General features: G+C 32.3%; 2 protein-coding genes across 6 annotated transcripts in view; one reads left to right on the top strand and one right to left on the bottom strand.

Annotated features, from left to right (window-relative positions):
* LOC129918049 (supporter of activation of yellow protein) overlaps window positions 1-1,160 on the bottom strand; it is a 39,612-nt gene extending 38,452 nt beyond the window's left edge. For all 3 annotated transcript variants that reach the window (XM_055998371.1, XM_055998370.1, XM_055998368.1), the window contains exon 1: window positions 448-1,160. The gene's annotated coding sequence lies outside the window, so the exon portion shown is untranslated. The remainder of the gene's footprint in view (window positions 1-447) is intronic.
* A 9,276-nt stretch (window positions 1,161-10,436) lies between these two features.
* LOC129918485 (N-alpha-acetyltransferase 20) lies at window positions 10,437-11,832 on the top strand. 3 transcript variants are annotated; one of them, XM_055999069.1, is made up of 7 exons: window positions 10,437-10,454; window positions 10,515-10,652; window positions 10,745-10,860; window positions 10,920-11,049; window positions 11,117-11,253; window positions 11,314-11,375; window positions 11,713-11,832. In XM_055999069.1, the coding sequence occupies exons 2-7, from the start codon at window positions 10,600-10,602 to the stop codon at window positions 11,755-11,757; spliced, it is 543 nt and encodes a 180-aa protein (XP_055855044.1). In that variant the 5' UTR covers window positions 10,437-10,454; window positions 10,515-10,599; the 3' UTR covers window positions 11,758-11,832. The 3 variants fall into 3 exon arrangements, 2 of the variants coding, with proteins under 2 accessions (XP_055855044.1, XP_055855043.1); XR_008772965.1 differs by lacking the exon at window positions 10,437-10,454 and having other exon boundaries at window positions 10,461-10,652; window positions 11,314-11,623; XM_055999068.1 differs by lacking the exon at window positions 10,437-10,454 and having other exon boundaries at window positions 10,461-10,652.
* The last annotated feature ends 727 nt before the right edge of the window (window positions 11,833-12,559 follow it).

Raw genomic sequence — 12,559 nt, 5'->3', positions numbered from 1 at the left:
AGTAGGCACAAAGCCATACACAAACACAATGTTTTTCTCTTTCTATCCCGTTGTCGTCGGTCGTTCCAAGTGTCTGTATATTTTAACATCAGCCATTTGCAATAAAAAAGAAAATGCAAATTCTCTAAAGAATACCCACAAAAACTAACAATTTTTCAATCTCAAAACTAAAGAATACAACATTTTTTCGAAGCCCAACAAAATCCTCATCCTTTAGAGTCTCGCACAGACACGAGAATTTCAATGGAAAGAAAACTCGTTGCGGGCAAATTCCTTGTTTGCGCGAGGTACATACAATCAAAAAAAAAAAACCAACGAGAATGAGCCAACGACCATGTTCTCGATTTCGTGCGATTGTCAGCCAGCCATCCGGGGAGGGAGATATGTATATCAATTTAAATACGGATTTGTTGAAAAAAAAACTTGAGAAATTATCCACAAACTTACCCGCGATTTCAGATCCAAAATGTTGTCGCAACAATATTCCAGGATCTTTTCCTGCACTCACACAACAACGATAACAAATATTTTATGCAATAACCTAACCACAAAACGGATGGAATTTCTTTTTGTTCCTTCAGGTTGAGCCTTTTTCAAAAACTCAAAAATTCAGCCAGCTGCCGTATTTGCTGGTGGAAATAAAGACACGATATTCAGCATTAAGTTTGTTATTTTCCCGACACGATTTGTGATTTCTGTTTCATAAATACAATTTGATTTATTTTTTTTATTATATTCAAAAAAATGAACCTCATAAAATTGAGTGTGACGTTTTCTATTTTAAGTTCGCGCTGGTGAGAAGCTTGTACTGCTGCTGTGCCCCACTTTGAGCGAGCCACCACACAGCGAACGAGAAGGAGAACGAACGACACAAATGAAATAATAAAAAAAAATTTGAATTCGTGGGGAATTTTTCTTTACTTTTTTTCAATTCGTAATGTTTTTTTTGTTGCTTTGAAAGAATTTCCTTCCTGTGATTATTATTAAAACATTCACAATTTGTCACTTAAAGTATTAAATAATTTTAGTTTTTTTCACATTTAATTAGACGTTGCACGGAAGAATCATATTGAAAAAATTAAAAAGAAAAAAACTTGAAGAGAAAACTTTTCCACTCAGAAGAAAAAAAAACTACCCGGCGGACGAAAGGCTTGTTTTGTACGCCATTTTTGAAAAGCAATTGAGCAATTTGAGTGAGTAGGCGCTATTTGAAGTTGTGAATGAGGGAGTGAGATAAATAGTGTAGGCATATAGTGTACAGCGGCTAGTTTGGAAGATGGCTGATAACTCTTTGACGATCTTAGCGCCACTGGGAATAGATTTTGAAATGTAGTAGATTATTATTTAAAGGTGAGTGAGTCTGAGTAGAAATCACAGGTTGAAGAGTTCTAAAAGCCAAGTACGCACTTCCCGATAAACTTATTCAGCCATATTTATAAAAGAATCTTAAAGGTTGTTTAACTTTATACCACCTCTTAATTGCTCTTAAGTACAAAATGTGTATTTATAAAGAATTTTATTTACACATTTAAGCAACGTTGCTTAACGATTGCTTAACTTAAACGCCGTTCACCACGTTTAGAGCTTGCTTAGAGCCATTTTAAGAATGATTTGACCACATATGAATTATTACTAAGATCGTGAGCTCAGTATCATGCTATTAATTTATCTAGGGTTTTGATGTGAAGACGTCATTTTGTTTTGAAATGAAATTATTCCCTAAAAGGAGCTTGAATTTTAAATAGAAATTAAAGAATTGAAGAATATTAATACAAAAAAATTAAAATGGTTAGTAAAAATCAACTCCCTCTTCTGGCCTTGATCTGCGCATTTTTATTAGGAACCCGACGTAAGCAAAATCATCTTCAACGACCTAATCAGTGTTTTTGTTTGCAGTCAAATTTAAGAATATAATATTAAATACATACTTACAAAATGTCAAAAACCACGTGATGTTTCTAATATGTAGTAGTATTTTGTACTAGATTAGTTAATTTCTTCCCATTTTTTGACACAACTATCGTTTAGTAAATCGTCTGTGGGAATTCGATTATAAATACAAATTTAAGCAACGTTGCTTAAAGACGAATTAAATATTTAAGCAACCTTAACTAAACAACCTTTGAGAGCCAATTTAAGCAAATCTAATAAATATGGCTGATTACACCGGCACACAAAAAAAAAAAAGTGTCATGTACCAAGACCCAGACCTATCTTTCTATATGTTTTTGGGCACGCTGAATCCGAATTTGAAGTCCGTTTGGCCCCATCACCCTCCAGTTTTGAGCTGTGAGTGCATTTTGTTTGAATTTTTATGACTTTTTTGGAGTTTTTTGCATTTTTCTCAAAACTGAAGGGTGACCGGGCAAAACGGACTTGAAATTCGAATTCAGCGTGCCCAAAAACATATAGAAAGATAGGTCTGCTTCCTGGTACATGAAACTTTTTTTTTTTGTGTGCCGGGGATGACAGCGACATGTCGTGACAGCGCTAGCACACAAAAAAAAAGTTGTATGAACCAGGAACCAGACCTATCTTTCTATATGTTTTTGGGACCGCTGAATCCGAATTTCAAGTCCGTTTTGCCCGGTCACCCTCCAGTTTTGAGAAAAGTGTAAAAAAGACCCCAAAAAAGTCAAAAAAAACTTCCTTTTTTTGAGTTTTTTGCATATTACTCAAAACTGGAGGGTGACAGGGCCAAACCGACTTGAAATTCGGATTCAGCGGGTCCAAAAACATATAGAAAGATAGGTCTGGTTCCTGGTACATGACACTTTTTTTTTTTGTGTGCCGGTGTTATCTTTAAGCCATAACTACAATGACCTAAAAAGTGAAAAAGTGGGAAATTTACAAAAGTAAAAATTTTTTATTTCTTTCTAGCGCTATTTGTTTTTGGAAAAAACTACAAAAAATGTTTTTTAAACCAAAAAATAAGCTTTCTGCATCATTATTTTTAATTTTGTGTCCAGAAAAACTATCACAAAATGAGTTTGAAAATTTTCACTTTTTGACTTTTTGCTAAAAGTGGCCGTTGTAGTTATACCTTAAAGCCTGGTACGCTGCTCGCGCTAAATTTTAGCCGAGATAAAATTCCCATACAAGTTATCGATAATTTGTATAGGATCCATTTTAGCTCAGATAAAATTTTTCGATAATTTGTATGGGAGCTAAAATTTAGCGCGAGCAGCGTACCAGGCTTAAGGGCCAGTTGTACAAACGTGGTTCAGCCTCGGATCAGGAATTTAACCCACCGATTTCGGCGGATTATCTGCGGGTCAACTTCGGTTCAAGCATGGATGTGGCTACTTTACATATATATGGACCTTGCACCAGTGCTAAACCGGAACCTTACCACCGATTTCAGAAAATAAAAGTTGCTGAACCACGGATTAAATATTTGTACAACTGGCCCTAAGGACCAGTTGTACAAACGTGGTTCAGCCTCGGATCAAGAATTTAACCCACCGATTTCGGCGGATTAGCTGCGGGTCAACTTCGGTTCAAGCATGGATGTGGCTATTTGTACACGGAGAAAAAATTATTTCTTGTATATTTAACTTTAATGTAAAGTTTAAATAGGGATGACTCCCCAATAAAATGGAATTTACCTTACTTTTCTAGTAAATTTATAGCTTATGATTAAAGGCTTGGCCACACCGGAGGGTATGCGGTATAGCGGTAACGATATTTGTACTAAAAAAATTCCACACCTGAACGTTGATGTGTCAGTTTGGAATTTTTTTCATACAAGTACCCTCACCGCTACCCGTACCGCTACCGCATACCCTCCAGTGTGGCCAAGCCTTAACTTTACAGTAAAGGCTTGGCCACACCGAAGGGTACATGCGGTAGCGGTACGGGTACTTGTATGAAAAAAATTCAAAACTGACACATCAACGTTCAGATGTGGAATTTTTTTCATACAATTACCCGTACCGCTACCGTATGTACCCTTCGGTGTGGCCAAGCCTTAAGGCTTGGCCACACCGGAGGGTATGCGGTAGAGGTACGGGTAGCGGTAACGATATTTGTATGAAAAAAATTCCACATCTGAACGTTGATATGTCAGTTTGGAATTTTTTTCATACAAGTACCGTTACCTCTACCCGTACCGCTACCGCATACCCTCCGGTGTGGCCAAGCCTTTAAAGCCTTTTTTTGTATGAATTTCTAATAGAAATCACTAGAAAGTTAGGTACCTATTTTACCTTAATATAAGGCTGAAAATACTGATTTTTAAAGTAAATTGAACTTCTCTAAGAAAGGTATATAATTTAGTTACAGATTGGATCAAATAAAGTCAATTTCATTTTTATTGATGACATTTTTCTAAATAAAATTGTATGCATTTATCTTACAAAAATTAAAATAAAAAAAGTGTAATTATTGAAAAGCATAACTATATAACACGTACTTAATCCTCAAAGCTATTTAGAAGTACGTAACGTATAACCCTGTTATGTTTTTTAATAATTACATTAATTACCATTGACTTAATATATATGGACTGCTAGAAGCATATTCAGGTTGGTTCCACTTGTTTCTTCGCGATACTAGCGCCCTAAAAAAAAGCGGAGAATAAGTGCAACATTTTTGACGAAGTGCGAAAGGATGTCATTCACTAAAAGTTTCCTCTTTTCGCCGTCTAAGGTTATACCGCTAGTAGAGCTAGAAAGATGTGGAATCATTTTTTTTCAATTTTTGTATGGAAAAGTCAAACGACTAGCAGTCCATATATAGTAGGTCAATGTTAATTACCTAGTTTATTATAATTTTTGTAAGGTGCAAACAAACAATTTTATTTAGGAAAATCATCAATAAAAATGGAATTGACTTTATTTGATCCAATTTTTTTTCTAATTCTTCATGAATTAATTAGATTGAATGATGTTAATGCATATATGGATACATATATTCTAACACAAGAAAAAAATTTGCTATCCGTAATTACGGAGCCAATAACAACACATAAAAGAAAACAAAAAGTAATGAAAACATTTCACTTCCAAAAGAAAAACACAAATGAGAAAAGAATTTTTTAGATTTTATTTTTTTATTAATTATTCCGCACCCGGACACCTAAAAGCTTTGACAAAAAAAATTTCCAAAACACATGGAAGACAAAATGGCAGACTTTTCATGACAGCAATTAAGAGTTATTACTATGTATAGGGGCAAATTCCTAGAATTAGGTAATATTATTACCTTAGTGTAAGGTAAAACTTATTCATAGAATAGTTAGATTTGTAAAATATGTTTTACTAGAATCTTAAAGTGAAAAGAGTCATACACTTTTTTGGATGAAGGTTTACTTTACTCTACGTAAAGAAAATATTGCTACTCGTAAGGTACATACTACTTTATTTTGTTCGCCATAGTTGTCTTGCAAAAATTACTTTACGGAGCCAAGAAATGTTCAATACGTAAGGTAAATTTTACTTAAAATCTAGGGCTTTTTACTTTAATTTCCCTACTAGTCATATGGAGTATAAAATACTATAGGTCGTTTCAAATCAAAAGTCCTGACTCAGAGTTTATTTTCTCCCTTCCAATAAAATTGAGAACAAATAAACAAAAAACTCAATTTTATTGGCTCATTGCGACAAATCAACTCAAAAATAACAACAAATCATGCTTGTTTGAATGAAAGAAATTCGAGAGAAAAAAATAAACAAACGAAAAACTGAATTTGTTTATTAATGATTTCTATGGTGACGACTCCAAAATAATTGAAAAATAAAAATAAGATATTTACTGCCCAATTATATAAATGAAAAGATGTGAATAGAATTTTAAGTTATGAATTGCTATTATATAAAATGGACATTTCTGGTCCATCTTCACCTAGTCCTATAATAATATCTTCGGCAATGTTATCCCAACTGCCTTCAAATGATAAATAATTAAATAATTGTATGTTTTTTTTGTATTGTCCGCGGATATCGAGTGATGCAAGCCCGGGAGACTTGCCTCCGCTTTCTGAGGCTAACCCAGTGAATCTAACAGTCGGATCAATTAATTAAAATAGGGATATCAAGAACTGTTCTTCATTATTTTATCGTAATTTTAGAAAAAGTTCAGCTGCCTCATAAATGCTTCCTTCCAGTAAGCGAATGAGTTTTTTTTATTTTTGCTCAATTTTCCATGGGACTTTTGATTTGAAACGACCTATAGATTCATTTTTCTACGTGTACATATGTGGACATTGCACCAGTGCTAAACCGGAACCTTACCACTGATTTCAGAAGATAAAAGTTGCTGATCCACGGATTAAATATTTGTACAACTGGCCCTAAAGGTATAACTACAAAGGCCACTTTTTGCAAAAAGTCAAAAAGTAATAGCTAATAGCTTGTGACAAACAGCTTAAAATGGCCTTACGGAGGTCTTCCTGCAGAGGGATTACTTGCATAGGATGTTATAATAAGGCCTTATAGAAGTTGTTGAAGGTGTTGTAGAAAATGTTGAATTTCTGCATAAAAAAAAAAATAATTTATTGAATTTTATTTAATTTTTTTATTTTCTTTTGATTTTTTCAGTTTTGCATTTTCTACATATTATTTTATTTATTTTAATTTTTTTCTATTTTGTTTCTTTTCCTTTTTTGGAAATTCCACTGCTTTTTCTGTTGTTCTGAAATGATGAGAATATTATTTTAATTGAAAAAGAACACATTTTTTTATTTTCATCACATGGCCCGGCCAGGAATTGATCCCACGTACACGGAGAAAAATTATTCTAGTATTTTATACTCCATATGACTAGTAAGGAAATTAAAGTAAAGAGCCCTAGATTTAAAGTAAAATTTACCTTACGTATTGAACATTTCTTGGCTCCGTAAAGTAATTTTTACAAGACAATTATGGTGAACAAAATAAAGTAGTATATACCTTACGAGTAGCAATAATTTCTTTACGTAGAGTAAAATAAACCTTCATCCAAAAAAGTGTACGACTCTTTTCACTTTAAGATTCTAGTAAAACATATTTTACAAATTTAACTATTCTATGAATAAGTTTTATCTTACACTAAGGGATAATATTACCTAATTCTAGGAATTTTCCCCATATCTTAATTGCTGTCATTGAAAAGTCTGCCATTTTGTTTTCCATTTGTTTTGGATATTTTTTTTTGTCAAAGCTTTTAGGTGTCCGGGTGCGGAATAATTAATAAAGAAATAAAATGTAAAAATTTCTTTTCAAATTTGTGTTTTTCTTTTATAAGTGAAATGTTTTCATTACTTTTTGTGTTCTTTTATACGTTATTATTGGCTCCGTAATTACGGATAGCAAATTTGTTTCTTGTGTTAGAATTATATAGGAGTATCCATATGCATTAACATCATTCAATCCAATTAATTCATGAAGAATTAGAAAAAAATTAGATCAAATAAAGTCAATTTCATTTTTTTTGATGATATTTTCCTAAATAAAATTGTTTGTTTGCATCTTACAAAAATTATAATAAACTAGGTAATTTATGTAATTATTGAAAAACATAACAGGGTCATACGTTACTTACTTCTAAATAGCTTTGAGGATTAAGTTCGTGTTACCTAGTTATGCTTTTCAATAATTACAAAAATTACTTTTTTTGTTTTAATTTTTGTAAGATAAATGCATACAATTTTATTTAGAAAAATGTCATCAATAAAAATGAAATTGACTTTATTTGATCCAATCTGTAACTAAATTATATACCTTCCATAGAGAAGTTCAATTTACTTTAAAAATCAGTATTTTCAGCCTTATAGTAAGGTAAAATAAGTACCTAACTTTCTAGTAATTTCTATTAGAAATTCATACAAAAAAAGGCTTTACTGTAAAGTTAATCATAAGCTATAAATTTACTAGAAAAGTAAGGTAAATTCCATTTTATTGGGGAGTCATCCCTATTTAAACTTTACATTAAAGTTAAATTTACCAGAAATAAGGTGGTTCATACCTTATTTTTTCTCCGTGTACCTCTGCATACCAAGCCAGCACCTTACCAGTAGACCATGCTCGAATATTAAAGATGAGTGGAAAATTGGGAGCTAATTGAAGCCTCACATTGAAATGCAATGTTTTTTTTTAAATGCGTTACAAACATTGCATATCTGCAGGATAAAAACTTTGCATACTTACAGGTGAAAACATTGCATACTTACAAGAACCTCTTGGAACAGGTCTTATAGAAGCCTTCTGTCACTTGAATATACAAGGCTTCTTTCGGTTCAAACAGGTCTTATAAAGGTCTTCTTTAACTAATATTTACAAGGCTTCTTCTTAACACTTCTAGATAGCCTTAAGGAGACCTCCTTTCTTTCCAAATAGATGACTTGCGTAAGTAAGCCTTAAACTAAACGTATACAAACTATAGCTTGTCGAATCGAACAAAATGGACCTTATGCAAGTTAAATTGTTACTTAGAAATACAACCAGAAGTACTTAGCAGTAGATACTTAAGTCCAAAGAAACACAACTATTTTTCGCAAATTTGAATGTACCACAACTATTTTTATTTACAATGGGCCTTACTAAAGGCTTAACTACATACACCACTTTTTGAAAAAGTACAAAAGTGAAAATATTTTTTTTCTAGCTAGCGCAAATTTTTTGTGAAAAAGAGTATACAAATTTTTTTTAAGACCAAAAAATAAGCTTTCTGCATGATTTGTTTTAATTTTCCAGCCTGAAAAACTATACAAAAATAGGTTTGAAAATTTTCACTTTTGTACTTTTTCACTTTTTGAGCCAATGTAGTTAAGGCTTAATAATCAAATTTAAAGCTCAGTTAAATATTTAACTGAGCTTTAAATATTTCTCCATACCAATAACCAATTTAATAGGCAGGTTAAGGGTTAACGCCACGTTAATTGTATAGCTGGAAAACTGAACTATAAACGCACGGTTAAATTAAAACGCACGATTTGCACTGTCATTTGACAGCAAAAAAAAAAAAACATTTGTCAAGTCAACCAGTTATTGCGAAAAATTAATAATATTGGCGGCAAATTATTAAATATGTAAGTAAATGGAAAAATGTATTTGCTTATAAATATTTATCATTTTTATTAATAAATATTCATTACTTTCAGAAAAGGCTGAAAAAGAAAACTTAAAAAGAAATAGATCTGCAAATTTTCATCGTCGTACTTCACGATAGATGAACTTTTTTTGTATGCACTTTTGGCCTCCTTGCTTGGGCTCCATTTTTTTTAACTTTTACAACCAAAATAAAAATATATGAAGGTATGTAGGTATTTTGTAGTTATGTTTTTGTTCATTATTACATTACATGCAAAAAATGTCACTTCAATGATGTCATTTTGACAACAAATGTAATAGATCTGGTAATAGAAGCACAGTTAGTTAAACGCGCGTTTATTTTGATTATTAGTATACACCCAATTTAACGCTACGGTAAAATTTAACCCGACGTTACTTAAACGTGTGTTTAGCGATTCATTATTGGTAAGGCCCAATAAATATTTTTTTTTTAAATTGACCCTTCAAGCAAACAGGTCCGACCTCGGTCCGAATCCGCTCCGCCTGAGGCGGAGCCGAGTCCGACTTCGGATCAGAAACTGGTCCGAAGGCGGCTCAAATTAGTATGGAAATTATAATCACCGCGAAGTCGATTGCATATGTATTGGTGTGGTGAAAATCTCCATTCCGAGAAAACGGAGCTGAAGGCGGACCTGAGTCGGAGCAGCGAAAACCTACCAGAAAGAGGAATAAAAAAGGGATGACGTTTCGCATTTGCGACCAAAAAAAGAACTAGATTTTTTTTTTTTCACTGAAACTGTTTTCTTTTTTTTTTTCTTTTCTTTATTTTATTTTCACAAACACAATTTTTATTATTATTTTCTGGTGAAGGCCAGCGGCAGGAGAACTCGATGTATTTCGACAAATTGTGGATGTTGAATGTATGTGGGTGCTGGTGTGGCGTCAGGTTGCCGAAGAACATTTCCTAAGAAAAACACAAAATGATTAGTTTATTATTTAAAAAATCACTGCGCGAGCACACTCACCCATATTAATTTTATGGATGAATTCTTTTTTTTTTTTTGCTTAAAATGATCCCATAATATATATTTAATATATATAATTTAATATTAAACAAGGTGAGACACGACACGCCACAAACACTGCAAGAAAAAAAATAAAATGAAGTTGACGCTTTGTTTTTCTGTTCCCTTTGTCTTTCCTTCGTCAATTTTCCTTTTCGCACTTTTTCACCACGATTCTCGTTTGACTTTTGTGTTCATACACAAAAAGTTGCAAGTGTGTGAGTGCAAGCCCGATTTTCGCGGGCTGAGGTCGGAGTTTCTTTGTTGAACTCAGTTTTCTTGCTTGAAGGGGATATTTTTACAACCCTGGTTGAAAATCGTTTAATGTAAACCCAGACCGAACGTAGCTGTTCTGGGTTCTTGGATCTGGGTCGCATTACCACGGCAACTCTTCTTATCTGTCAGTGTCAAATTCATCCTTCGTGAAAAAATTACTATTTTCTTTTCAATTTTTTTTCAGGATTTTGTCTTGAACAAATTAATTTGATAAATTTAAAAAAAAACTAAAAATTTCCATCGATCCATCTAATCGAATTAAAACAACAATGACAACTCTTCGCCCATTCACTTGTGACGACATGTTTAAATTCAACAACGTGTACGTCTCTTCAAAAAGATAAACTACACCTGCCGGTGTTCTTCAACAAAATCTATTTTTATTGAAATTGTCTTCCTCTTTTTTTGTTTTAGGAATTTTGATCCATTGACTGAAACTTATGGTTTAACTTTCTATACGCAATATCTGGCCCGCTGGCCAGAATACTTCCAAGTCGCTGAATCACCAAGTGGAGAAATAATGGGTTATAGTAAGTTTAAATCAATATACTCTACTATTTCGGTCTTTTGTATCAAAACGTTTTAATAGTAATGGGAAAGACGGAAGGACTAAGAGAAAACTGGCATGGACATGTAACCTGTTTGACCGTCTCCCCTGATTACCGACGTTTGGGTCTAGCTGCTCTTTTGATGAACTTCCTTGAAGATGTTTCTGAGAAGTTAGTTTTTTGTTTATCTCAAACAAGTTAAGGGCACTGGAATTTAAATTTATCCTATCTCTTCTAGAAAACGTGCTTATTTTGTTGATTTATTCGTCCGAGTGAGCAACAAAGTTGCTATAAATATGTACACAAATCTGGGCTATATAATTTATCGAACTGTCCTGGAATATTATTCAGGAGATCGAGACGAAGATGCTTACGGTAGGCAATTTTCATTACACTAACTTCTAGAAATTCCTCTTCATGATTTGTATCTTCCAGATATGCGGAAGGCTCTGTCGCGAGACGTGGAAAAGAAATCTGTCATACCATTCACGCATCCAGTACGACTTGAGGATGTTGACTGATATTGAATTTAATTTTTAGTTGTTTTTTCCTATAATTGTTGTCTTGAGTTTCTAACATTTAAAAAAACTAAAGAATCAGAAAAACAAAATAATATCCAAACATAACAAAATATTTATTTAAAATTGTATAATTTACTAACTCTTCGTATGTCTCTCCTAATTATGTTCTTAATATTCGTTGGTTTTGCAAGAAGCAAGGATTTGTATTTTTCTATGAAATATGTGTAAGTGTGAAATGTATTTTTTTTATTATTTTTGTCTTTTTGTTATTTTGAAAAAATATTTCAACATATTCTTTTTTCTTCTTTTTTAGATTACACTTGCCGAATTAAGGAAATTGACAAACTTTGCTAATTAAGAATTATGAATAGTAAAAACTAAGCACATAATGTATGCAATATTGAAATAAATTACAATACATAGTAGACTTGAACATTTGAACATTTTTTTAAGTAGCTTCGTCAAATTTTTATCAATTTGATAAAAATGTATAAAACATGTGATTTGGTAAAACAGCTTAGTCTGTATATGCTGAATTATTTAAATAAAATCAATATTTTTCGTCATTTACTAATTTTCGAAATGCTTTAAGCATGTTTTAAAAATAAATTCAAAAATTATGTATATTGAGATGTGTAACGAAAGGTAATAACTTGAAAAATTGGTTTAGTTTAAAGGATTCATTTTGTAGATAATTGAAGAAATGGGAAAATTTACTTTCGATAGTACTAGTTTTATGCATATCAAGTTATCCATTCAACACAAAATTAGGTAGAAAAAAAAGGAATTGAAAAAATAAGTTTTTGGATTCAAAAAAATTTGTATCTGCACATCCGAGGCAAACTGTATGATGTTGTTTTTGCATTATCATGTAGGTAGGTTTTTTTCGGAGTTTTTAAGACTAACTTTCGTTTTACACTCTTTTCAATCATAAAAATTCATAAATAAGTTTGTCTGACCTTCTCGGTACCTACAAGATTTCCTATCTTTCCTGGACTTTAATGAGTAAATGGCTAAGAATAGTACCTAGTTAAAATTGATAACCCTAAAACACCTTCACAAACTCTAAGGGTCATTTGCTGAATCTGTTATTCTCTACTTTTTCCTCTGCGTTAACTGTCACATAAGAATTTATGTAGAACACAAATGCTTAAGTTTCG

Source organism: Episyrphus balteatus, chromosome 4 (assembly GCF_945859705.1).
Source record: "Episyrphus balteatus chromosome 4, idEpiBalt1.1, whole genome shotgun sequence".
Classification (NCBI taxonomy): Eukaryota; Metazoa; Arthropoda; class Insecta; order Diptera; family Syrphidae; genus Episyrphus; species Episyrphus balteatus.
The sequence above is the reverse complement of the archived record's forward strand: the minus strand, read 5'-3'. Positions and strand labels throughout refer to the sequence as shown.